Source organism: Bos javanicus, chromosome 20 (assembly GCF_032452875.1).
Source record: "Bos javanicus breed banteng chromosome 20, ARS-OSU_banteng_1.0, whole genome shotgun sequence".
NCBI classification, from domain to species: domain Eukaryota; kingdom Metazoa; phylum Chordata; class Mammalia; order Artiodactyla; family Bovidae; genus Bos; species Bos javanicus.
Genome location: NC_083887.1, coordinates 58,359,226 through 58,384,586, shown reverse-complemented (window position 1 = coordinate 58,384,586; position 25,361 = coordinate 58,359,226). Strand labels below are relative to the sequence as shown.

The 25,361-nt window shown below is 50.3% G+C and overlaps 1 protein-coding gene across 4 annotated transcripts in view; it reads left to right on the top strand.

Annotated features, from left to right (window-relative positions):
• TRIO (trio Rho guanine nucleotide exchange factor) overlaps window positions 1-14,159 on the top strand; it is a 362,510-nt gene extending 348,351 nt beyond the window's left edge. For 3 of the 4 annotated variants that reach the window (XM_061393858.1, XM_061393857.1, XM_061393860.1), the window contains 9 exons: window positions 697-944; window positions 2,732-2,870; window positions 3,844-3,871; window positions 4,076-4,238; window positions 4,519-4,640; window positions 5,915-5,993; window positions 7,945-8,145; window positions 11,139-11,277; window positions 11,750-14,159. In XM_061393858.1, the coding sequence (XP_061249842.1) occupies window positions 697-944; window positions 2,732-2,870; window positions 3,844-3,871; window positions 4,076-4,238; window positions 4,519-4,640; window positions 5,915-5,993; window positions 7,945-8,145; window positions 11,139-11,277; window positions 11,750-12,298 (1,668 nt within the window). In that variant the 3' untranslated portion in view covers window positions 12,299-14,159. Of the gene's footprint in view, window positions 1-696; window positions 945-2,731; window positions 2,871-3,843; window positions 3,872-4,075; window positions 4,239-4,518; window positions 4,641-5,914; window positions 5,994-7,944; window positions 8,146-11,138; window positions 11,278-11,749 lie in introns of those variants that run through there. The other variant, XM_061393861.1, reaches the window with a different exon arrangement.
• The last annotated feature ends 11,202 nt before the right edge of the window (window positions 14,160-25,361 follow it).

Sequence of the window (25,361 nt, the reverse complement as noted above, 5' to 3'; positions counted from 1 at the left end):
ATATGGGAAGATAGACTTTCCCACGCCAGGGATGTCCCTGAAACCTGAGTTATGGAGCTATGTCCACTGCTGCTCTGCCATGTTGAACATGCCCAGGACAGCAGCATGTCTTCAGGACCTGGGAATCATGCAAGCTCATAGGCGCACCACCCACCACAGGAAGCATAAAGGAGGCAGAGTAACTCTCCGTGACAGCAGAGCAGTGCTTGGCTTACTCTTCAGTTATCCCACATTCTTCTTTTAGGAAGGAAAGAGGTGGAAAATGACTAAGGATGCAAGCAGCTTGGCACAATTCTGGAACGCGTTCTCAACACTTCATCTGCAAGTTTTGGAGGCTTTGCCATGATCTGCTCTGTCAGTGAGCTGAAGAGCTTACTCCTTGCAGTTTCTTAATTTAATGCTTTTTAAAACAAGTGTGATGGTCACAGTGACATAGACAGAACCCAGCGTGGCATTAACAGGAGGACGAGCCGTCCCTTTAACGGTGTAAGGAAGATGGACCTGAAATAATCAAGCTTCCAAAAGTAAAGTGTTTCGCCATCACTGTGGTCTTGTCATTTTAGATTATCCTTACATTGCTTCTAGAGAAATCTTGATTGTCTGTTACTCGATTGTCAGCACGCGGACGAGCGCTTTGGCGTCCTCAGACCCCCTTTCAGTTCCGCTCTGCCTTTCTGTTCGTCTCTCCCCCTGCAGAGTGAAAGCAGCAGCGGTAGCAACATCTCCACCATGTTGGTGACACACGACTACACGGCAGTGAAGGAGGATGAGATAAACGTCTATCAAGGAGAGGTCGTTCAAATTCTGGCCAGCAATCAACAGAACATGTTTCTGGTGTTCCGAGCCGCCACTGACCAGTGCCCCGCAGCCGAGGGCTGGATTCCGGGCTTCGTCCTGGGGCACACCAGCGCAGTCATCATGGAGAACCCTGACGGGACTCTCAAGTGAGTAGGGGGGCCAGGGAGGGCTGAGCGCAGAAGAGGCCTCGGGGCCCTGGAAGGGTGATGCCCATTGAGAGAAAGATGCGCTGTGCTCTGCAGAGCAAGTTCAGGTCTAAGCGCCGTGTGGAACCACACAGTGACTGTGGGGTGGCGTGTACCTCTCAGACTTAACTCTGTTGGTGGTGGTGGCGACAGTGGTGTTCGGTCACTCAGTCGTGTCCGACTCTTTGCGACCCCACGGACTGCAACACACCAGGCTTCCCTGCCAATCACCATCTCCTGGAACTTGCTCAAACTCAGGTCCATTGAGTTGATGATGCCATGCAACCATCTCATCCTCTGTCGTCCCCTTCTCCTCCTGCCCTTAATCTTTCCCAGCATCAGGGCCTTCCAGTGAGTTGGCTCTTCGCATCAGGTGGCCAGAGTATTGCTTCACTTTCAGCATCAGTCCTTCCAATGAATATTCAGGGTCGATTTCCTTTAGGATAGACCGGTTTGGTCTCCTCATTCTGATGTTTCTTTTAATCTGCATTCACACACACAGCTTTTTTAAGCTGCTAGATGGTATTTTAAGCTGCATGATGGTATTTTAGTTCCCAGAGGTCTTGGGTCGGGGGTGAGGACTTTCCACGGCCCCCTAACATACACCGGGTGTGCTGGGGCTGCATCAGTGAAGAACCTCATTCTGTAGCTGCAACTGAAGATCACAGGATGCTGTTACCATCAAGCCTTACATGTACCTGATTACTTCAGGCAGGAAACTTGGAACCAAATTTGCCGCATTGAACGTTACTGTAAAGAAGCCTGAATTCAGGTGCTGGTCTCCAACTCTGCCCTTCCCTGAGTCTCTCTGACGACAGGAGAAGCCAGCCAGGCAGTTTCTGGGAGTGAGAGCTGTACAGAGCTGCAATTTGTAAGCCTCCAAAGACCAGACTTGCATTGATGGCGGTCACCTTCCCCTCCAAACATGGCTGTACCCCTGCAGCCATGTACCCTGTTCCCAGACTGGCCAGCATTCCAGCACTGTGCCCAAACCTCTGGGCTCAGCGCCCGCACCCCACAAGACATCCAGGCTTGAGTTCAGCCTACAAAGACCCCATCTCCCACGAGAGTCCCTTGCCCTGTTTTCCCTTGATGCATGGGAATATTTTATTCTAGTACGCCATTGAAAAATCCTATTTTATACTTGGTTTTCTCAAGAATATTCCCAGGCCGTGTTTTCAGGTTCTCCAGAGAAACAGTAGGGGGTGTGTGTGGTTGGGGAATGGTTATCATGAACATAAGGAAACTGACTTATGGATCCTGGTGAGTTAAGATATGCACTGGGGCCAGCAGAAGACCAGTGGTGCAGGCGGAATGCTGGAGAATTCCTTCTCACTCTGGGAGGCTGGGCTTTTATCGTCCAGCTCAAGCCTTCAGCTGAGTGGCTGCAGGGCCAACCACACTACAGAGAGCAGATGACTTCACTCGACCAATTACAGTTTTAATCTCATCCATAAACACCCGGATTAATGTTTGACCAAATATTTAGATCCCTTCAAGTTGATGCATAAAATTAGCCATCACAGACATCTTTATAGTTTAATCTTTAAAACTTGATTTACAAAGCTGTCGGTCTTAATCTGTGAGCATCGCAGAAAAGTTTTCCTTAGCAGAGATCACTGCTGCTAAAGGAATCTCAGTCGTCCTGTATCCGTATAAGACACTTCTCAGCTTCCCTGATGGTTCCAGGAGTCATTTACTGAACACCAGGAAGGCATAGTACTAACAACACGTCGTTCTCCCCCTAGGAAGTCAACATCTTGGCACACAGCACTCCGCTTAAGGAAAAAATCTGAGAAAAAAGATAAAGACGGCAAACGGGAAGGCAAGTTAGAGAACGGTTACCGGAAGTCTCGGGAAGGACTGAGCAACAAGGTATCTGTGAAGGTGAGCATGGCGTCGCCAGGAGCCTGTGCACCTCAGGAGCGATAGGGGCTGGCCCTGGCCCGGGAGGAGGCACGGACCTGGTGCCCAGCCTTGTCCAGCAGTGACCCGCCTCCCTCTGCCCTGTGAGCAGACCCAAGGGGCTTTGTAGGGGGCTCATGGGAACAGAGTGGCACAGGTACGCTTAGGTGTCTGAGGAACCAGGTGCGTGGGTGTGCACCTCAGTGGGCATATGCCTGGCACAGGAAGAACACTGCTGTGTTCCCAGTGACGTGTGAGTCCTTCAGTCATGTCTGACTCTGCGACCGCATGGACTGTAGCCCGCCAGGCTCCTCTGTCCATGGGATTCTCCAGGCAGAAATACTGGAATGGGTTGCCGCTTCCTCCTCCAGGGAAATCTCCCCAGCCCAGAGATGGAACCTGGTCTCCCACATTGCAGGCAGATTCTTTACCACGTGAGCCTCCAGGGAGACAGACTCTGGATCCTCAGAAGCAGACAGAGCACAGGGCGGCTGTGGCCCAGACCAGTGGTCACTGGCTGCAGTGAATTCCCTCGGCGGGTGCTCCAGCCCACATGACTCCTGTAATCAGATCACCTTAAACCTGTGTGGGTTTTGCCTGGAGAGCAAGGCAGCTTCTCCTGAGGGGAATTCAAGGCCCCAGCTCCAAGCTGTGCCTGTTCTACAGAAGGAGGGGGTCCAGGGACCCACAGAACTCAGCCCATAGGATGGCAAGAGGGGGCATCTCTGAGTTTTTGGTGTTTGTGAGTAGGAAGAAAAAACTACATTTGGATGACACGAAGCTTCCCAGTGCATTCAAAAGCAGTGGGAGTGTGGTCGATTTTGATTGATGCCCAGGCAAGCCACATCGTGTTTCCTCTTATCTTTCAAAAATAACTGCAACTCTGGAATGAAAGCAACATATCTCAAAATAGCTCATGTAACTGGTTAATAACCGTGTGATTTTTCCATTTCAGCTTCTCAATCCTAACTACATATATGACGGTGAGTCCTGTTCTTTTTCTTCTGGTGTTACAGAGCATAGGTCTGGGGAGCATTTGGGGACACTCGAGTTTATCCTGTGGACCCAGGTTTTCTCTGGAGCTCTGGGCCTGGGCAACATCTCAGGCCCAGAGGTTTGTTGGGGGAGGTTGGTGGGCGCCAGGCCAGGGCCAGGTGTCTGGCCTCACTGACTCCTTTCTCACACAGTTCCCCCAGAATTCGTCATTCCCTTGAGTGAGGTCACGTGTGAGGCAGGCGAGACCGTTGTTCTTCGATGTCGGGTTTGTGGCCGCCCCAAGGCCTCCATCACCTGGAAGGGCCCTGAACACAACACCTTGAACAACGACGGTCACTACAGCATCTCCTACAGGTGAGGGAGGCCCCCTCGGGGTCCGTGTGTCTGGCAGTGAGCATGACCTCGTTCCACCGGGACCCCCACGGTCAATTCCCTGGTTCACCTCGGCCCTGGGATGCCTCCCTTGAGGGGACGCGTTGTCCCTGGGTGGGCAGCTAGGGTTGGAATCCCACTTGAAATTGCCCATCAGCACTGAAGCTCCTTGATTCCTGTGACACCACAGGAGAGAGGCTGGGGGGCTGGCGTGGGGGTGGGGGCAAGCTTTGTGAACACCCTGGGCCCTCCCCTGCTGCAGCGACTTGGGAGAGGCCGCTCTGAAGATCGTGGGTGTGGCCGCCGAGGACGACGGCGTCTACACGTGCATCGCGGTGAACGACATGGGGTCAGCCTCGTCTTCAGCCAGCCTGAGGGTTCTAGGTGAGCTGTACCCCAGCCCCCCACACAGCCGACGTGTCCTGAAAGGCATGACAAGTCACCCTGGGACTGCAAGGAGCCAGCCAGCCTCTGGGAGGGTGACCGCGGACGGGGGCGGCGCTCAGCAAAGGCTTCTGTCCACGGCCACTGAGCTCGTGAGCCTCTGACGCCAGCCTCCAGGTGGGAGCAAGGTGTTCTGTGCTCTTATACTCAAAACACACTCTCGTCTCCAACTTCTCCCCTGTCCGAGTGTTCAATTGATGCTTTGACTCTAAGAGGACCTATTCTGAGTTGGTCTCATGCAGAATGAAAAGAAAGGAAAGAGGGGAGTGTGGGTGAGCCCTGTGCAGGCTCTATGTGCATCCTAGACCCTACAGCCCTGCCAGAGGGTGTGTCCTCCCAGCCCTGAGCACAAGGCGACCCTGATGGGACTAATGCACTCCCAGAAAGGCCTGATCTTACTCCTCTGCTCAACTCTGAATTGCTGGAGGCAGAACCCGTATCTTAGGTCTTTTAGAATTTTTGTCGCACTTCATGTATGTAGATGCTTAGTGAGCAACCACATACCGCCTAATTCCCAGCTGCCGTTTCACAGGAGGCCTCCGTGCAATGCAGGGCAGCTGAGGTTTCTCTTGGGTCCTCCAGCCACACCAGCTATAGGCAGCTGCTTCCAGGAGTGAAAATTAAAGAATTAAATAAATTTTTTTAAAACTAAGAATAAATAGAAAACCTCCAAGGTGAATTGAGCCCAGGAGTGCTCTGTGTGTAGATATTACGTAAAATGGTCTTAGAACTTTTATCCCCTGTATCTTAACCGCATACATTTAACCTAAAGTCAGAGAAAGGAAGGGTTTGTGTTTTCAGGTCATAGCATAAGAAAGAAAGGAAGGGAAAAACCTTAAGAATAAGCAGTGTTCTGATTTTTAAAAGGTGTCATAGAGATTATACAGGTGATTGTTTTTTAATAAGTCACTAGCACAAGGGAGTTTGGAGAAACAGAAGACTATTTATTGCAACAGGCTTACAGAAACGCGAATGGAAAGATAATGGAAAAGCAAGCGTGTGTTTATTTCCATCACTTAAAGCCGTCTTTGTCTCAAACCAAGTCCCAGCACACACGCAGCGTGGACCTTATCCTTCTGACCCGTCTCCATACCCTCCAGCCTCAGTTCAGACCCTTACCAGCCCCTCCAGCCGCCGCGTTGAACGCAGGGCTCCAGTCTCCACCCAAGAGGCGTCCCGCTCACCAGGCTCAGGGAGATGCTCCTCTCTTGCAGGTCCAGGGAGTGATGGCATCGTGGTGACCTGGAAGGACAACTTTGACTGCTTCTACAGTGAGGTGGCCGAGCTCGGCAGGTACGGCAGCACACCCAGGGCCCTACCAAGCCAGCGGCACGAGAGACAGAGCTCCGTAGGAGCACAGAGAGAGTTGACATGTTCTGCCAGCAGTTGGAAGTTAGGCGTTTTGCATCTGGAATGTAACCGTTAACTGCCTTTCAATATTAAACACTGAGAAAGTAAGAGGACAGGTCCAGTGCAGGCACCCAGCAAGAGTTAAGGTGTCGTACCATGAGCCGTCCAGTGACGTGATGGAGTCGCTCCAGCTCTGTGTCCAGGGCGGCACTGGCTACGCCCCGTCCTCTGGGGAGTCCTGGTGAGAGTCGCTCAGACCCTTTCTGATGGGACATAGTTCGTGGAATCCCATTGAGGGAGGCTGAAGCTGCCCTTCAGGTCTCGGCGATGCCTGGAGATTTATAGCACGAACCAAGAGGGGGCATCGACCCAGAGGGGTGTTTCTCTGCAGATGGCAGCCAGGGCTTAGGCTGGCAGGACGTCATGTGGCAGGAGGGGGTCAGAAGCATGACTGCCCAGCTTGTCCGTTTTTAAAAGCTTCCCAGGAAGCCTCCCAGCAGCCGAGGGTACACCCCAGGGGCCTTTCCTGGGTGTATCCCTGGAGTGGCCAGCTGCAGGGATCTGTGCGCCAGCCTGTGTGGGTCAGCCTGATGTGTCGGTCAGTCGCCCGTCATGCCCATCAGTCCTCTGTCGCCACATCAGGCTCACCCCTGCTGTTCAGAGCAGCAACATACCACTTCATGCCACGTGCCCCTGACAAGGCAGTTACTCCCTTGGTCCCTCCTGGGCTCAATCACCCGGCCACCCATGTGTCTGTGGCCTCTCTGCACATAGACGTCCACCCCAGGCTTCCTGATGTGATGGCAGAGCATCCCAGGAGCCAGAAGCAGGAGCTACAGCCTCTCAAAGCCCAACAGCAGCGCTCTCTCCATAGTCTGTGGACGGAGCCAGCCACCTGCCAGCTCAGATTCAAGGAGGAGAATAGACTCTACCTGTCCCTGGGAGGGGGCTTCCTGGATGACGCTGGTGGTACAGAACCCGCCTGCCAATGCAGGAGACGTAAGAGATGTAGGTTCGATCCCTGGGTCGGGAAGATCCCCTGGAGAAGGAAATGGCAACCTGCTCCAGTATTCTTGCCTGGAGAATCCCATGGACAGAAGAGCCTGGTGGGCTACAGTCTGTGGGTCGGACACGACTGAAGTGACTAAGCATGGCACGGCACGGTCTGTGGGAGGAGAAGCCCCTGGTAGCGTGCCCACCACCCCGTGTGGCGACAGAGGACTGATGGGCATGACAGATGACTGACCGGCACATCGGGCTGAGCCCCTCCCCAGTCTGTCCCCAGCCACAGTTACATCTGTCCCTCACATTCCCCGCCCTGAATCTCATCCCACCAGGACAGCAGGCTCAGACTTGAGGGCCCGGGGTCTTGTTACCTGGATCCCGCCAGGGTGCAGCTGAGGCTTCTCCAGGGTGGCTCATTGGGTGCAGCCCCAGAGACCATAGACTAGAGACGAGTGGGTTAGCTGCCCCACACGCAGTTGTAGGACAGACCTGGTGATGGCAGGAGGTACTGCTGGCCAGAGTGGGGGGCGTGGGGAACAGGAGCCACTGACTAGGCTTTCCCACGCTTCTTCACACGGTAAGGAAGGGTCTCCGTGAGAGCAGAGGTGGAAGCTGCCTGGGCCGTCATGAGGTCCCTGCTGACAGAGGTCAGAGGGTGGAGAAGACACATGGCCACGTTCTCAGGAGGCGTCTGTCCCCAGGATGGGGGGACACAGAGTCACAGACGCGGGCAGCTCCCTTCAGGCCATCCTACGGCTGCAGCCCCTCTGCTGGAGGGGAGAGCAGGGCTGGGGAGGCCATGCGCGTCCAGTCCACCTGGGTTAACGAGATCTTTCCTCCGTGACCCACTCGGTGCACTCTGAGAGTGATCTTCCCACCTGCTTTCCAGGGGCAGATTCTCTGTCGTGAAGAAATGTGATCAGAAAGGCACCAAACGAGCCGTGGCCACTAAGTTTGTGAACAAGAAGCTGATGAAGCGTGACCAGGTCACCCACGAACTTGGGATCCTGCAGAACCTCCAGCACCCGCTGCTGGTGGGCCTCCTGGACACCTTCGAGACCCCCACCAGCTACGTGCTGGTCCTGGAGATGTGCGTACACGCTCTGCCCCGCCTCCCCCTGGCCCCCAGCCCCCCTCATGCTGGACCCCAGCCCCACCCTTCTGACCCCAGCTGCCCTCCCCCTGGCCCCCAGCCCCCCTTCCCCTGGACCCCAGCTCCCCCTTCCCCCTGGCCCCTCCTCCTCCTGGACCCCAGTTCCCCCTCCCCCAGACCCCAGGCCCCCTTCCCGCTGGACCCCAGACCCCCTCCCCCTAGACCCCAGCCCCCTCTCCTGACCCCCCTCCCCCTGGCCCCCAGCCCCCCCTTCCCCTGGACCCCAGCTTCCCCTGGACCCCAGGCCCCTCCTCCTGGACCCCAGCACCCCCCTTCTTCTGGACCACAGCCCCCCTCCCCCTGGCCCCCAGCTCCCCCTCCCCCTGACCCCCCCCACCTTCCCTCCTCCTAGCCCCCAGCTCCAACACCAAGCGGTCTTGCTGTTTATTCTCTCAGAAGGATAGGAACTGGGATTTTAGAATTCACAGAACTTCTGAAAACATGTCTCCTATCAGAGTCCACAGTTGTAGAGCTTTCCACCGATACTAGAGGGAAGTATAGTCTTTGTATGAGCTGCTGATAAGGAGGCGCACACCCGGGGGTCTCAGCCAGCCTCGTGATGCCACCGGCTTCCCTCGAGGCCAGACCTCTGCAGACCACACCCCTGCTCATGACCTTAGGCTGCCCTGATCCCGTGTGTCTGCCAGGCTGGGCGAGCCAGGCTGGGGGGCACCTGGAGTGGGCTGACTCAGACCTGCTCCTGTCTGCCGCTTCGGGCTCCCAGCTCAGGCCTGGGGCCTGTCCAGTCCCTTGCAGAGCTTGCCCGGCCCTGCAGGGGGTGCTTAGATGGGAGGGTGAGGTGTGCCTCGCTGAAGAGCGCTGTCTGGGGCGGTTGGGTCCCTATGACACATACCGGCCGTGTGTGCTTTCTCGGTAAACACGTGAGTCGTTTAAAGATAAGGAGTGTGGAACTTAAAGATAAGGAGTGTGGAACTTAAGACCGGGGAGCTGGCGTCCTCGGCCAAGAGCAGCTCTGCCCCCGGGTTATTCAGCAAAGTCCGCAGACGTCTTGCTGTCATTGCTCGACATCCGACGACAACACAGGACACAGAGACACAGAATCACTGGCCCAAAGTGTCCGTAAAGCCAGGATGGGAGCCCGGCCCCTAGAATGTTCTGGTCTCTCTGAAACACCTCGTCGCTGAGCTTTACTTAGATTCCTGTTACTGCTTTTTAGAGGGAGTTCACTTCATACACTCGCTTGGGCATACACTCGCTTGGGTTTATGACTTCACTTCCATTGGCCCAAGCAAACCTCTTGCACCGCCTCCTATTCCCGAGGCGCTGTGGGAAGCGAGTGTCTCAGAGCTGGCCGGCGGGGCCCTGCTCCTCGCTGGCAGGGCTCCCTCGGGGCCCTGCTCCTGATTTTCCGTTGGTCGTGTTTCCTCACAGACGCTCTGCCCTGGGCCCCGGGCCCAGGTCCGGCCTCGGCCCCCCACCCCAACCCCCCAGGAGTCTCCCCGCCCCAGGGTCCCACTAGAATGTCACCGTGGGCCTGTTCAGCCCCCTCGCTGGCCCCACAAACCTCTCAGATGGCGGAGGGAGCAGGCCGGCCCTCCCTAGCCTCCCCCGGCACCATGTCCTGGGCAGAGGGACCTGGGCCCGTGGCCTCGGCTCCTGGCGAGTCTCAGCTGCCTGAAGGGCTGTTGCAGGGCTCAGGTGGTGTCCTGGTGGAGACCTGGCCCCTGTGGGCCCTCAGGACCTGGGAACGTGCCTTCTGGCTGTAGAAGCTTGATGCCTAACAGCCTCTGCTCAGCTACTCCCAGGGAAGACAAAGAGGCCTAGGCTCCTTGTCAGAATCTCCTGCAAACCCTGATTCCGGTTTAAATTTGCAGTGCATTCAGCTGTCATTTCTTTCCACGGGAATACTAAATGGTTGGGCCTCATCATACTATTAATAGGATTTATTTTCATAACAAGCTACTTACTACTGAAGTTCCCTTGATTACATGTCATTACTGGACATGTAATCATAATCAGCCAATCATGTTAGTTGGCTGATCTTCCTGTAAATTTCTGTGTTGCAAAGAGACAACAGCTCAGCCCAGTGTTCAGAGAGGCTGGAACCAGACCACCTCCTTGCAGTTCCAGTCTCCTTTATGAGCTGTGTGACTTTGGGGAAGTTAATGCCTTCCCTGTGCCTCAGTTTCCTCATCTGTATGAAAGAGGGACAATAAAACACTCTTCCCAGAGAGCTCTCGTGAGGACTAAGCGAGTGGTAGAAAGCATTTAGTCCCTGGCACAGGGCAGCTCTGTAAAAGGGTTCTTTAAAGTTAAAAGTAATTTCACAGCAGGCCAACTCTGAGTCCAACGTGAAGCCCACTTTATTTATATTCTCTCATTTAGCCGTCACGTCCCCCATTTTACAGTTGATAAGACTGAGGCTGGGGAGGTGGTCTCACGTTATTCCCTCCCCAGCAGAGTGCTTACTGTGTGCCAGGCAGTCGCCCAGGTCATGTGCTCAGATCCAGGGAGCAGGTCTGAGTCCAGCCTGCTGGGGTGGGGGGTGCAGAGGGGCCTGGGTGCGCCTATCTGCTGGGGTGGGGTGGGCAGAGGGGCCTGGGTGCGCCCGTCTGCTGGGGTAGGGTGGGCAGGGGGGCCTGGGTGCGCCCGTCTGCTGGGGTAGGGTGGGCAGGGGGGCCTGGGTGTGCCCATCTGCTGGGGTGGGGTGGGCAGGGGGCCTGGGTGCACCCGTCTCTGCTACCAGCTCCCTCTGTGGGTTCCGGGTGCTTTGCTCCCCACTCGCCTCCATGATGAGGTTAAGAAGGAAGGCATCACCCTGTTGATCCTGCGCTGCCTCCGGGTAGAGGTGTGGTCCCCAAGCGTTGCTTGGACATCGACAGCGGGGTGTGGAGGTGACACGTGCGTCGTGGTCGCTCTAAAGTGACCAACTGACCCTATAACGCGGCCACACACCCTTCCCTCTGCAGGGCCGACCAGGGACGGCTCCTGGACTGCGTGGTGCGGTGGGGGAACCTCACGGAGGGGAAGATCCGGGCGTACCTGGGGGAGGTTCTGGAAGCCGTGCGATACCTTCACAACTGCAGGATAGCGCATCTGGACCTAAAGGTAAGCGGGGTCCCAGGGACGGGAATGCCGGGCGACCTCAGTGCATCCATGTGGGACACGATGCCCGCTCCTGGGCCCTCCTCTGAACCCGGGCCAGGAGCCCCCGGGGACTGGGAGAGATGCAGGGGGTGGGAGATGGGAACGCGGATGTCTAATCTCTGCTCTAGAGTTGGCTTTTCAGTAACGTAAACAAACCGGAACATAGTAGACAAACGTGAGATCTGCAGGTAGTTCATAGAGTTCCTGGGGCGGGACCAGGGCGGGGTGACGGAGGCAAGGAGGCGCAGTGTCGCCGTCGATGCCAGGAAGGAGAGTGAATCCCAGGCTTTGTACGGGGGCAGCCCTCGGAAGTTCCAGACTGGAACAAGTCCGTTTCCCACGTGAACAGTCGACCGTGTAGATTCCTGGAGAGCTCCAGCCCAAGAGTGGGGTGGAGGGAGTCCCCTGACGGCTGTTTTATCCTGTCTCCCAGCCTGAGAACATCCTCGTGGATCAGAGCTCAGCCAAGCCGACCATCAAGCTGGCTGACTTCGGAGATGCCGTCCAACTCAACACGACCTACCACATCCACCCATTGCTGGGGAACCCCGAGTTCGCGGCCCCCGAGATCATCCTGGGGAACCCGGTCTCCCTGACCTCAGACACGTGGAGCGTGGGCGTGCTGGCCTACGTGCTTCTCAGCGGCGTGTCCCCCTTCCTGGACGACAGCGTGGAAGAGACCTGCCTCAACATTTGCCGCCTGGACTTCAGCTTCCCAGAGGACTACTTCCAAGGAGTGAGCCAGAGGGCCAAGGACTTCGTGTGCTTCCTACTGCACGAGGACCCCGCCAAGCGCCCCTCGGCTGCGTCGGCCCTCCAGGAGCGGTGGCTGCAGGCGGGCCACGGCCACGGCAAAGGCGCGGGCGTCCTCGACACGTCCAGACTGACCTCCTTCATTGAGCGGCGCAAACACCAGAACGACGTTCGACCTATCCGTAGCATGAAAAACTTCTTACAGAGCAGGCTTCTGCCTCGAGTTTGACCTGTCTTGAAGTCCTTTCTCATTCTCTTTCACCTGCCAATCAGCCGTTAAGTCTGACTTTGTTTATTTTTTTTTGGAAGAGAAAACAACAAACCGACGACGACGTAAGCAGTCCGCTGCCCGATTGTCCCGTCGTGTGACACCGCGTGTGTTCCCGAGCGAGCCGTGCTCTGCAGCTGCCTGGGACTCGGGCCACAAGCCCTGCGGGGTGTGGGGGGAGGGGTGGAGGCCTTCTGGAACACTCTGCGAGAGCAGAGACAGCGTTGCTGAGTCACAGTCTTTTATTCAGGTTTCTGCAAAAAAAAAAAAAAAATTTAAAAATAAAAAGAAACTTTTTTAAACGAACACGAATAGCATTTTGCAAATTGAAAACATTTTCCAGGATTTATTCAAGGAAACAAATGCCTATGTTCAACCACTGGTGTTAACGAACAAAACAAGATACTGGACACCTCTGGGGAAGAGCCCCCCCACCCTACCCCCAGCGGCGGCCTCGTCCAACTCGGGGGTCCCCCTGGCTCTGAGCTTTTTCCAGCTGCCCCGTCTGTGTGCCTCTCGCCAGGACGCCAGACTGGGCTTCTGAAATGTGCATTCAACCTCAAACTTTTGCATAAAAATAGAATGAATCGTTTTGCTCTGATGAAATGTAGGCCTTACTTGTACATAAGACTGGTCCTGCCTTCGGTCTGCCCTTTCCCTTCACCCCTGCCTTCCCGCCCACCGCCCGGGGCTTCCTTTAGGAGGGGTCCAAGGGGTCTGCCCATCCGCGAGGAGGTCAGGTTGGGTCCTGCCCTGCTACCCCCTCCCCACCCCCGCGTCCCACCCCCTAAGCCGTCAATCAGATTGTTGAGCAGTATACAGTCCGATGAAAATACTGTAAATGCGCTCATTGGGGTTTGTTTTTTTGTTTGGTTTTTTTTTTTGTTTTATTTCATATCATGTGCAATGTTGTGGCTTTAACATTTTATGCAACTATTTATGAAGACCTCTGTTGTACCTGTAATAAATATATAGAAAAAGCACATATTCGTACAGTGAGATTTATGGTTTTTGTGCGTGTGTCGGGGGCGGGGTGGGGGGTGGGGTTCGTAGCCCTGTGCCATCGGTTCAAGGAGACAACTCTTGGTGAAATTTGTCAGTTTTGAGGACTGTAAAAAGTGATTTCATACTCTGAATATAAAACTGGATAATAGGGTAATGTTTTAAATTTTATTATTCTATTATTCAGAATGCCAAAGTATTATTTTTTTTCCCAAAATCAGTCTGGACATTTCCTACTTTTTAGACTTTTTGACATTCAACTTTCTGTACAAAAATTGGCTGGATTTTGAGCTTTTGGTAAGAAATAAAAGCCAGTTAGGCACCAGCCGCCTCGAGGCTGGCTTTGGTGTCTGTGGCACTGTAGTGTGGGAGGCCCTCAACAAAAGACGCTGGGCTTCTGGGCACGCTTGAATTTTTCTGGATGTCTTTTTATCTTTGTTGTGTGAAATACACTTAAAAGACCAGCCCGCTTCCCAAGCCAGCCAGACACCTGGGTCTTCAGCCATAAACTGGCATAGTTCAAGCTTTGCAGCTTCCAATGTATTTTTATTTATTCTTTTGTTGAATTTTCGTTTGTTTGTTCCTTGTAAAATTGTACAGAAACTTTTTAAAAGAAATTGGATTCAAAACTGGATGTGTATTCGTAACCTCACAACTTTTATTTGTGTATTGTTTCTTTTTATTATTTCAGTTAAAATTTTACATTATTTTGCATGTATATTTCTTTGTACAGAGACCTTACATGTTTACACAGTATGATGTGATGTAAATATTTTATTTTGCCATCAGTTATTTTAAAAAATTAAACATATTTGCCTGATGTTTGTGTAAGAGCTTTTCTTTGAATTGGTCACTGTTGAATCAAAAAGAGATGGATGAGGGAAACCCTGAAGGGAAGGCCTCTGCTGAGTCAGGAGTGGGCGTGGGGAGAAGAGTACTCTGGATTAGGAACCCACTGTAGGCCACATCCAGAAAAGGGTGTCTGGTGAGGCTCCTGCAGAGTGGTTCACAGCCCAGACTCAGAAGAGACCTACCTGCCTGTAACCCAGAACATCAGCTGACTGTTTACGGAGAAGCTGTGCCTGTCCTGGTTAGAGTAACTAAGACACTCCTTGTTCTTAATGAGCACAGAATCCGAGCAAAGGAAAAAGCTCTTGCATGCTGGCCACAGAAAGCAAAACTAACATTCAGATGGATTTAAGAACTTGAAGGGCTTCCCAGGTGGCACCAGTGGTAGAGAAACCGCCTGCAGATGCAGGAGACTTAAGGGACACGGGTTCGATCCCTGGGTCAGGAAGATCCCCTGGAGGAGGGCACGGCAACCCACTCCAGCATTCTTGGCTGGAGAATCTACAAAGTCCACGGGGTCACAAAAAGTCGGACATGACTGTAGTGACTTAGCACATGCACAAGGACTTGAAACACTTAGGTTCAAGCACCTGAATTAAGAGCAAGCCCAAGAATCCGTGTCTGCAAAGACTCCCCAGTGGTGGCTTCTGCCTGCCCCTGACATCAGTCATCTTTCCTGATCATCTCTATCATCTTTCTTGCTTTGATTCCTTTCTGCTGCCTTTTTGAATCGTTCCCCCTGTGATGCTGACTTTTTCCTTGGCATACTAAAAAGGTTTTACTTTGCATCTGTTTCCTAAAATCCTGGAGTTAAGACAATGTGTGAGAAGATGACACTTGTGCTAACCCACGTCCGGGCACGGGGAACAGGCTCTCCCAGAGGTGTGTGTGCTTCCTCCTGGTTTCCCGGGGCCAGTAATGTTCTGTGGGCTCCAGAGGACGGAAACGCAGGGTCAGTTCTGACACACAGCTCAGTGTCAGGCCTTGGAGGGAGTCCTGTGGCTACCATGGGCCGCCACAGCAACAGGAGGGAGGCTGGACTCTGCTGTTTTCCAGTCGGACACCTGCTGGAGGAAGTAGTCATGCCTGTGAGTTAGCAAACATCGCACCAGGGTGGCGTGGCCCGTCATGATCACTACCTAGATTTCTCAAATAGCAAGGTGTTATTCTGCCTGATGCGAAGAGCCAACTCATTGGAAAATACCCTGATGCTGGGAAAGATTGAAGGCAGGAGGAGAACAGGGTGACAGAGGATGAGATGGTTGGATGACATCACCGACTCGACGGACATGAGTTTGAGCAAGCTCCAGGAGGTGGTGAAGGACAGGGAAACCTGGTGTGCTGCAGTCCATGGGGTCACAAAGAATCGGACACGACTGAGCAACTGAACAACAATTCTGCCTGTTACTAATTATATATAATTTTTAAATCCCAGCATTTTCATTAGCCCTAGAAAAAAAAAATTTGCCAGTATTTTCATGCAATAAATTATGCCAAAAATCATAGCAAGTCACATCCAAAAAATCTTTGACAGGTTTAGACCATTGGAAGGAAAAGTCCATTCAACTGTACATTTTTGAGACATAGCTGTAGAGACAAAGAGTTTGTGGGATTGATAGGTTGTTCTGTGTGTGAGTGTGTGTGATTTAACCTACAAGGTTAACCCTTGTATCACTAGGTAACATATCCTAGTCTCTCTAGTAATTTTCTTTGATAATCTGCTTCATCTGATATTAATGTAGTTCACTCCTGCTTTTTTTATTTCATTTATTTATTTACTTTCGGCTATGCTGGGTCTTCACTGCTTGGTGTGGGCTTTCTCTAGTTGCAGTGAGTGAGGGCTACTTTGGTTGAGGTGTATGGGCTTCTCATTGAAGTGGCTTCTCTTGCAGCACACAGGCTCAAGGGTGTGAGGTCTTCAGTAGCTGCAGCTCGTGGACTCAGTTGTTGGGACTCCTGGTCTCTAGAGCACAGGCTCGACAGTTGTGGCACACAGGCTTAAGTTGCTCCTCAGCAGGAGGGATCTTCCTGGACCAGGGATCAAACCAGTGTCTCCTGTGTTGGAGGGCGGATTCTTTACCACTGAGCCAAACGAAGCCTTTTTTTTTAAGTTAGAAGTTTGCATGGTATAACTTTTTCCATCCTTTAACTGCTAACATACCTATATCATTGTACATGAGTAGATTTCTTACAGATGACATATAACTGGATCGTAGTTTTTAATCCACTGCCCATTTCTCTTTTTTTAGTGTACTTAGAGTACTTGTATTTAATGTAATTAGTGGTAAAAGGAAGGCTTATGCCCGCATTTTTATTTTTTGGCTTATTTTTCTCTGGTTTCCATTTGTGTTTTCTTTTGCCTGCCTTCCTGTGGGTTGCCTGAGCACTTTTAGAATTCCATGTTGATTTATCTCTGCTGATTTTTGAATATATCTCTCTGTAGTACGTTAGCCATTTCTGTAGTACTGTTATTATGTATGCGTGACTCATCACACCTACCTGTGTTCTCATTTTACCACTTTCTGTGAAATATAGGAACCTTTCCTCTCTTTGTGTCTCATTACCTTCTCCAGTTTGTAATTGTTTTAAATATTTCCTCTATAGACATTTAAAGCCACATCACACAACTTTACTTCAACTATCAAACATAATTAAAAAGACTAAAATGTATTCTACTTAACTCATGTTTTGACTCCTTCCATGGCTCTTTCTTTTTTCCTGATATCCAGGGTTTCTTCCATTATCCTTTAGAGAGCTAACTTTAGCCCTTCTTTTACTGTAGCTCTGTCGGCAACATGTTCTCTTAGTTTTCCTTCATCTGCTAATGCCTGCATTTACCCTTTCATTGAGCGACTGAACTGAACCCTTTCTTTGCTGGTATTTTCCCTGGATATGGAATTTTGGGCTGACGGTTCTTTCCTCGCAGCACTTAAGAAATGCAACCCTTCCTTCAGGCCTTCACATTTCTGATGAGAAATCTACCGTCATTCAAATTCACATTCAAATTTTTCTCTAGTAAATAAGATGTTCCCCCCTCACTTTCAAGATTTGTTTTCGTTCTTAGTTTTCAGAAGTTTTGACAATGATGTGTCTTAGTGTGGATTTGTGTTTATTCTGTCTAAGACTTCATTCAGATTCTTGAATCTGTAGGTTCATATCTTTACTCACATTTTCATTTTTTTTCAAGTACTTTTAGAGCCATGCCTTCTGTCTTCTTCAAAGACTTGAGTTATGTGAGTACATAAACATTTTTGGGGGGTCCCACGGGTGCTTTTTTTTTTTTTTTCCATTGCTTCGGGTCTTAGTTGCAGGATCTTCCGTTGTGGTGCACAGGCTCCTCTCTAGTTGTGGCACATAGGCTCCAGGGCTGGTGGGTTCTGTAGTTGCAGGGGGCTCAGCTGCCCCACAGCAGTGGGATCCCAGTTCCCTGACCAGGGTTCGAACCCACGTCCCCTGCATTGGAAGGCAGACTCTTAACCACTGGACCACCACGGAAGACCTGGTCCCACAGGTCTTTGAGGTGGTATTCTTACCCCCACCCCAAGCTATCTCCTCTTTGTTGTTCAATCTGGGTAATTTCTATTTTTCTATTGGCCAGTACACTGAGTCCCTCCTCTCTCCACTCCAATCTGCTGTTGAACCCGTACACTGATTTTTTTTTTTTTTTTTGGCTGTTGTATTTCTATCTTCTAAAATTTCATGTGGTTTTTCTTTATATATTCTATTTATTTGCTGAGACTTTTGATCTTTTCATTTATTTCAAGCACATTCGTAATTGTTCCTTGAAGGATTTTTATCATGGCTGCTTCAAGCCTGCTGGCAGATAATTCTGACACCCCTGCCATCTCATGAATAGTGTCTATGCCTTATCATTTTTCATGCAAGTTGAAATTTTTCTGGTTGGCTTCATGAATGAGCTGCATTTGAAGTGGAGGCATTTTAAGATATTATGTTGTGAGGCTCTGACTCTCACTGAATCCTTCTGATTTAGCTGGCCTCCTCTGATAGCATTCCAGCAGGGAAAGGGGGCTGGTGCCAGCTCATTAATAGTGATCAGGGTTCTGGGTTCCACGAGCCTCCCTGGATACTACGGAGAAGAATCAAGACCTGACCCTACACTAGGCCTCCTCTGACACCATCCCTGGGTGGAGAGGGGAGAGCTTGTGATGCTTTGGTGGGAGGGGGAGCAGATGTGTGGTCTCCACACAGAATCCCCGCTGATAACAGGTGTAGGGGGTCTTGTTACTGCCCTTCAAGAATGAAGGTCCTAGCTTCCTCTTTGGCCTTCCTTAACACCACCTTTTTTCCTGTGGTCATGTATGGATGTGAGAGTTGAACTGTGAAGAAAGCTGAGCACTGAAGAATTGATGCTTTTGAACTGTGGTGTTGGAGAAGACTCTTAAGAGTCCCTTGGACTGCAAAGAGATCCAACCAGTCCATTCTAAAGGAGATCAATCCTGGGTGTTCTTTGGAAGGACTGATGCTGAAGCTGAAACTCCAGTACTTTGGCCACCTCACGCGAAGAGCTGACTCATTGGAAAGGACTCTGATGCTGGGGAGGACTGGGGGCAGGAGGAGAAGGGGACGACAGAGGATGAGATGGTTGGATGGCATCACTGACTCAATGGACATGAGTTTGTGTAAACTCCAGGAGTGATGATGGACAGGGAGGCCTGGCATGCTGCGATTCATGGGGTCGCAAGGAGTTGGACACGACTGAGCGACTGAACTGAACTGAACTGAACACCACCTTGGTCAGCGGGGGGAAGGGGGTTTCCCATGACAAGCTGACAAGGGTGGGGCTCTCTGTTCCCCACTCAGTCTTTGCTGCTGAGCTGGAAGTGAGACTTGGTGGCTCAAATGGTAAAGAATCCACCTGCCAATGCAAGAGATATAAGAGACATGGTTCGATCCCTGGAGGAGGGCATGGCAATGCACTCCAGTATTCTTGCCTGGAGAATCCCCATGGACAGAGGAGCCTGGTGGGCTACAGTCCACGGGATCACAGAGAGTCGGACACTATGGAAGCGACTTACTGCGCACACACGCATGAGGGTGAGACCACAGTGTTCTCTGTAAGTGTCTGCCTGGGCTAAGAAAAGTTATCAACCAGAAGTTTCTGTCTTGCAAGACTGCCCCTTTCCAGGTCCTTTTCTAGAGAGAGCAGGGTTAGGTTTGGACTTTCGTTGACTTCATCCATTTGGCATTTCCCAATTGCAGACTTCTTCAGCTCTAAGACTGGGCTGTCTGAGGCAAAAAAGAAACCCAGAGAACTTGCCACCTTGGGGCTCCTCTGCCTTGAGCTCCCCCACTGCAGATTCCTTCCCTTCACCTTACAGTGTCTTCTGAAGTTGGCTTTACATAAAATATCCAGGGTTTTCCTTATACTTACTTGGAGAGGAAGGGGATAGGAAAAGTGTATCCACCTAGCTTCCCAGAAGACCAGAATCAGTGCTTCTCTTTTTCTTTGTTAATTTTAAGATCATATGACTTTGGTCTCCTGTTGTTGTTCAGTCCCTCAGTCGTGTCAGACTCTTTGTGGCCGCATGGACTACAATACATCAGGCTTCCCTGTCCACCATCTCCCGGAGCTTGCTCAAACTCATGTCCATTGAGTCGATGATGCCATCCCACCATCTCATCCCCTGTTGCCCTCTTTTCCTCCTGCCCTCAATCTTTCCCAGCATCAGGGTCTTTTCCAGTGACTCAACTCCCCTGAGTCTTCTGAGAGGTACAAAAATAACTGCATAATCTTAGTTTCAAAAGCAACCAATTTTATTAATTATAAAAGGGAAGAACTATACAACGAGTAATAGTCAGAACGTAAGTTCCTTGCAGTTTCTTGTCTGTGCCTTTTCTCGGCTCATTTCTTGCTGAAGCCTTTAACATCTGACACTGCTATTCTACCCTGATTCCACGATAACCAGACAAGATATCGAGGAATGGTATCCAGGAATGGATAACTGACGAGACATGGTACTTGATGGCCAGGCTCCTGAGGGCTCATGGCCTGGATGGGACTGGAGGTCCTGCAGGGAGTGTGTGGCCAGCTCTGATCTCTAGAAGCATCTGGAGGGAGAGAAGGGAAGAGCACTGACTCAAGTAACTTCTGTCAGGGAGCATGCGATAAATTGTCCAACGGAGTTCTGAGGTCGAGGAAAAAGCAGGGTCTCCAAACAGGCTTCGGGTTGGGTCCAGGCGTCTGGTTGCTCTGGCAACAGCAGGTCGGGAGAGGAGGGCACAATTCTGGTGTAATTTAAGGGCGCAGGACATTTGCATCCTCAGACACCTCATCCACTGGCCATCTCTCATTTACAAGTCAAAGCTTTTATAGGGGTTTGTTTTTGACTACATGGCTGTCATCCTATTGAAGTCCTGGCACAAAGTCCTCTTTCCAGGACTGCTGAGTCTACCAGAGGGTTTTCCTGTTTCCTTCTTCCACAGGATATGGACGTTAAAGGGCTCGCAAAGCAAAGCCTCTTGTGAAAGGCCAAGTGGAGACTCAATAACCGATTGCCTCCTTTATAATTACTGCTTATGGAAGACGCCCATCTCTGCTCCAAGTTTGAAGGTTAAAAAACCTCACTTAGTTTTACCCTATCCATCAGTTTCTTTGGGCTTGGCTTCCCTGTTGGCTCAGAGGGTAAAGAATATGCCTGCAATGCAGGAGACCTGGGTTCGATCAATTTCTTTATGTCTACATTGACCTCATGCGAACATGCTTATGGGTTTTAAATAAGTTTTAAGCATTTTTTCATGCTTACACAGAAAAGACTAGCTGAGAACAAGCAACATAAAACCAGATTCTTGAGACACACCTACTGATAATTTGAGAAATGCCTACACTGCTGAGTTGTTAAGACATGGAAATGACCTGGTTTCCATATTTATTTTAAAATGCTCACACCAAAAGAGAAAAGATGCAAAGCAGCACTTTCTTTTGCAAACATGAAAATTACCTCCTGGTGCTAAAGTCTACCAAGCCAGGAGTTATAACATTCCCCAAAGATGGGAAGAAGTCAGTGTTCCTTTATTTTCTCTTTGGATTTCATGGTCAAGTGGGTGAAATCTGAAAGATAAATGAAATCAGGCATTCCAGCTGTGTGGATGTTAAATTCACTCACCTCTGTTCCCCTTTACCATATTTTTTTTTTCACTGATGCCATTTCCCCTCCCTGGGACTTATCAGGTATCAGCTGGAAGCCACTTTCTCTGATGACACAGTTGATTTCATTTGAACTTTTGACCTCAGTTGATTTCATTCTTCTGTATAACACTGAGTTGGTTGCCTGTGACCTTTAACTTGGTAACTCATCGCAAACTTGGTAGCTTAACACAGAAGGTCATCTTCTTACAGTTCTGGAGGCAGATAGTCCAATGTCAGTGTCCCTGGGCTGACGTTAAGGTATGAACAGGCCGCGCTCCCTCCAGACGCTCCACAGAAGCACTTGTTCCTTCCTCGGATACCTGTTGGTTTCCAGCATTCCTTGGCTTGTGGCTGCATCACTCCAGTCTTCAAGGCTAGCATCTTCAATTCTCTCTGCTCCATCCTCAGACTGCCTTCTCATCTGTGTGTATAAAAATCTTCTCTGCCTCTCTCTCTCTTTTTTAAAGTCTTTATTGAATTTTACAGTATTGTTTCTATTTTATGGGTTTTTTTTTTTGGCCAGGAGGCATGTGGGATTTTAGCTCCTCAACCAGGGATTGAAACCACACCCCCTGTGCTGGAAGATGAAGTCTTAACCACTGGACCACCAGGGAAGTCCCTCTGCCTCTCTTTTGTCAGGACATTTGTGATGGCATTTCAGACTCACGTAATCCAGAAGAAACACCCTAGCTGAAGGTCCTTCGCTGAATCGTATCTTTGCCATGTAAGGTAACATTCAAAACCCAGGGATTAGGACATAGATGCCTAATGGAGGGTCATTTTTTAACATACCACACTGCCTCTGTGCCAACAATTCCTAACTTCCCGTCTTCAGTATGGCAGTTTCTTACAAAACTAAACATACGTTACTACACAACCCTGCAATCCTATTCCTTAATATTTACTCAGAGGCTTTGAAAACATGTCCACACAAAAATATGCACACCTATGTTTATAGCAGCTGTATTCATAATTGCTAAAACTTGGAAGCAACCAAGACATCCTTCAATAAGTGACTGAATAGATAATTGTGGCACACCCAGACAGTAGGCTATTATTCAGCAATAAAAAGAAATGAGCTGTCAAGCCATGAATTGGAAAAACATTAAATGCATAATATGAATTGAAAGAAGGCAGTATGAAAAGGCTGTCTAGGGTATGAATCCAACTATGTGAAAGTGTTAGTTAGTTGCTCAGTCATGTCTGGCTCTTGTGACCCCATGGACTGTAGCCCTCCAGACCCCTCTGTCCATGGGATTCTCCAGTCAAGAATCCTGGAGTGGGTTGCCATTCCCTTCTCCAGGGGATCTGCCCCACCCAGGGATTAAATCTGAGTCTCCTGCATTGCAGGCAGTTTCTTTACTGTCTGAGCCACCAGGGGAGAAGAAAGAAGACAGTATGAAAAGGCTGTATAACTATATAGCCTTTTCATATATATAATGTTATATATATGAAACTATATATAACTATAACTTTCCAACTATATAACCTTCAGGAAAGGCAAAACTAGGGAGGCAGTAAAAAGATCAGTGGTTGCCAGGGGTTAAAGGGTAGGGAAGAATGAACAGGTAGAGCTCAGCGGATTTTCAGGGAAGTGGAACCGCCCTGCATGACACTATAACCATGGACACACGTCACTATGTGCACACGTGCATGCTGAGTCGCTCAGTCGTGTCCAATTTTTTGCGACCCATAGACTGTAGTCCACCAGGCTCCTCTGTCCGTGGGATGCTCCAGGCAAGAATACTGGAGTGGGTTGCCATGCCCTGCTCCAGGGGATCTTCCTGACCCAGGGATCGAAACTGCATCTCCTGCTGCTCTAGCATCACAGGCGGATTCTTTACCGCTGAGCCGCCAGGGAAGCCCTCCGTGTCACTATACTCACTGTCACATATACTCACATAGGTCACTATATTTGGGCCCCATCTGCCCCCAAATATAGCATGTACAACACCAAAAGTGAAATAAAGCTGGACTTTGGATGATGATAAAGTGTCCACATAGCTGGGTCATTTGTATCAAGTGCACCTCTCTGGTGAGAGACGTCACTAGTCAGGGAGGGTGTGTGTTTGGAGAAGGGGAGTCTACGAGAAGTCTTTCTGGTCTATTTTTCTGTGAACCTAAAACTACTCTGAAAAGTAAGTCTATTTTTTTAAAAGGACATTGGTTCCCAGAAGTCGCAGACAAAGGACCGCAATCCAAAGTCAAAGAGGATGCACAGATGACAAGCAGCCCTGGAAAGGTGAGTCAATATTCCTAGCGACCGAGGAAAAGCAAACTGAGACGCTAATGAGCTATCACCACTAGGACCCCCAGTACAACAGCAAAGTAAAACTAGTGCAGACGCCAAACGCCGGTGAAGACAGAGAAGCGGAGTAACTCACACGTGGCTATGAGAATGTAAAGTGCTACCATCGTTCTGGAAAACAGTTTGGCAGTTTCTTTAAAAACTGAACCGTGCATGGGTGCTCAGTCCTTCAGTCATGCCCGACTCTTTGCGACCCCATTTACTGTAGCCCACCAGGCTCCTCTGTCCATGGGATTTTCCAGGTAAGAATACTGGAGTGGATTGCAACACCCTCCTCTAGGGGATCTTCTGTACAACTTGGCAATCACATCCCTAGGCATTTACCCAGGAATGAAGTGCAAATGGATGTGCACACACAAAGCTATACAAAATTGTTCATGGTCCCTTTATTTCTAATAACCCCAAACTGGGAACAACTACAATACCTGTCCTACAATAAGTGAACAGCTAAACAAACTGTGGTTCATCCACTCTCTGGAATCCTACTTAACAACGAAAAGTAGCAAGCTATTGAGACATACAGCGACCTGGATGGATCTCAAGGGATTTAGACTGGGTGGAAAAAGCCAAGCTCAGAGGTACATACTGTATGTGTGTGTGTGTTAGTTGTTCTCACGCTTAGTCACTCAGTCATGTCCAACTCTTTGTGACCCCTTGGACTGTAGCCCACCAGGCTCCTCTGTCCATAGGATTTCTCAGGTAAGAATACTGGAATGGGTTGCCATTTCCTTTTCCAGGGAATCACCCCAACCCAGGGATCAAACCCAGGTCTCCTGCATTGCAAGCAGATTCTTTACCCGCTGAGCCATCAGGAAAATTCCATTAGTTTCTCAGCTGTGTCTAACTCTTTTCGACCGCATAGACTGTAGTGGGCCAGGCTCCTCTGTTCATGGGATTCTCCAGGCAAGAATACTGGAGTCGCCAGTCCCTTCTCTAGCAGATCTTCCTGACCAAGGGATCAAACCCAGATCTCCTGCATTGCATGCAGATTCTTTATGGTCCGAGCCACCAGGGAAGCCCCCACATACTGTATTTATACAGTATTTATCCATTTATAGAACATGTTCTAAATGACAAAGTTATAGAGGGGACCAGTTGGCTTAAAGCTCAACATTCAGAAAACTAAGATCATGGTATCTGGTCCCATCACTTCATGGGAAATAGATGGGGAAACAGTGGAAACAGTGTCAGACTTTATTTTTGGGGCTCCAAAATCACTGCAAACGGTGACTGCAGCCATGAAATTAAAAGACGCTTACTCCTTGGAAGGAAAGTTATGACCAACCTAGATAGCATATTCAAAAGCAGAGAGATTACTTTGCCAACAAAGGTCCATCTAGTCAAGGCTATGGTTCTTCCTGTGGTCATGTATGGATGTGAGAGTTGGACTGTGAAGAAGGCTGAGTGCCGAAGAGTTGATGCTTTTGAACTGTGGTGTTGGAGAAGACTCTTGAGAGTCCCTTGGACTTCAAGCAGATCCAACCAGTCCATTCTGAAGGAGATCAGCCCTGGGATTTCTTTGGCTGCTAAAGCTGAAACTCCAATACTTTGGCCACCTCATGCGAAGAGTTGACTCATTGGAAAAGACTCTGATGCTGGGAGGGATTGGGGGCAGGAGGAGAAGGGGACGACAGAAGATGAGATGGCTGGATGGCATCACTCACTGACTCTATGGATGTGAGTCTGAGTGAGCTCAGGGAGTTGGTGATGGACAGGGA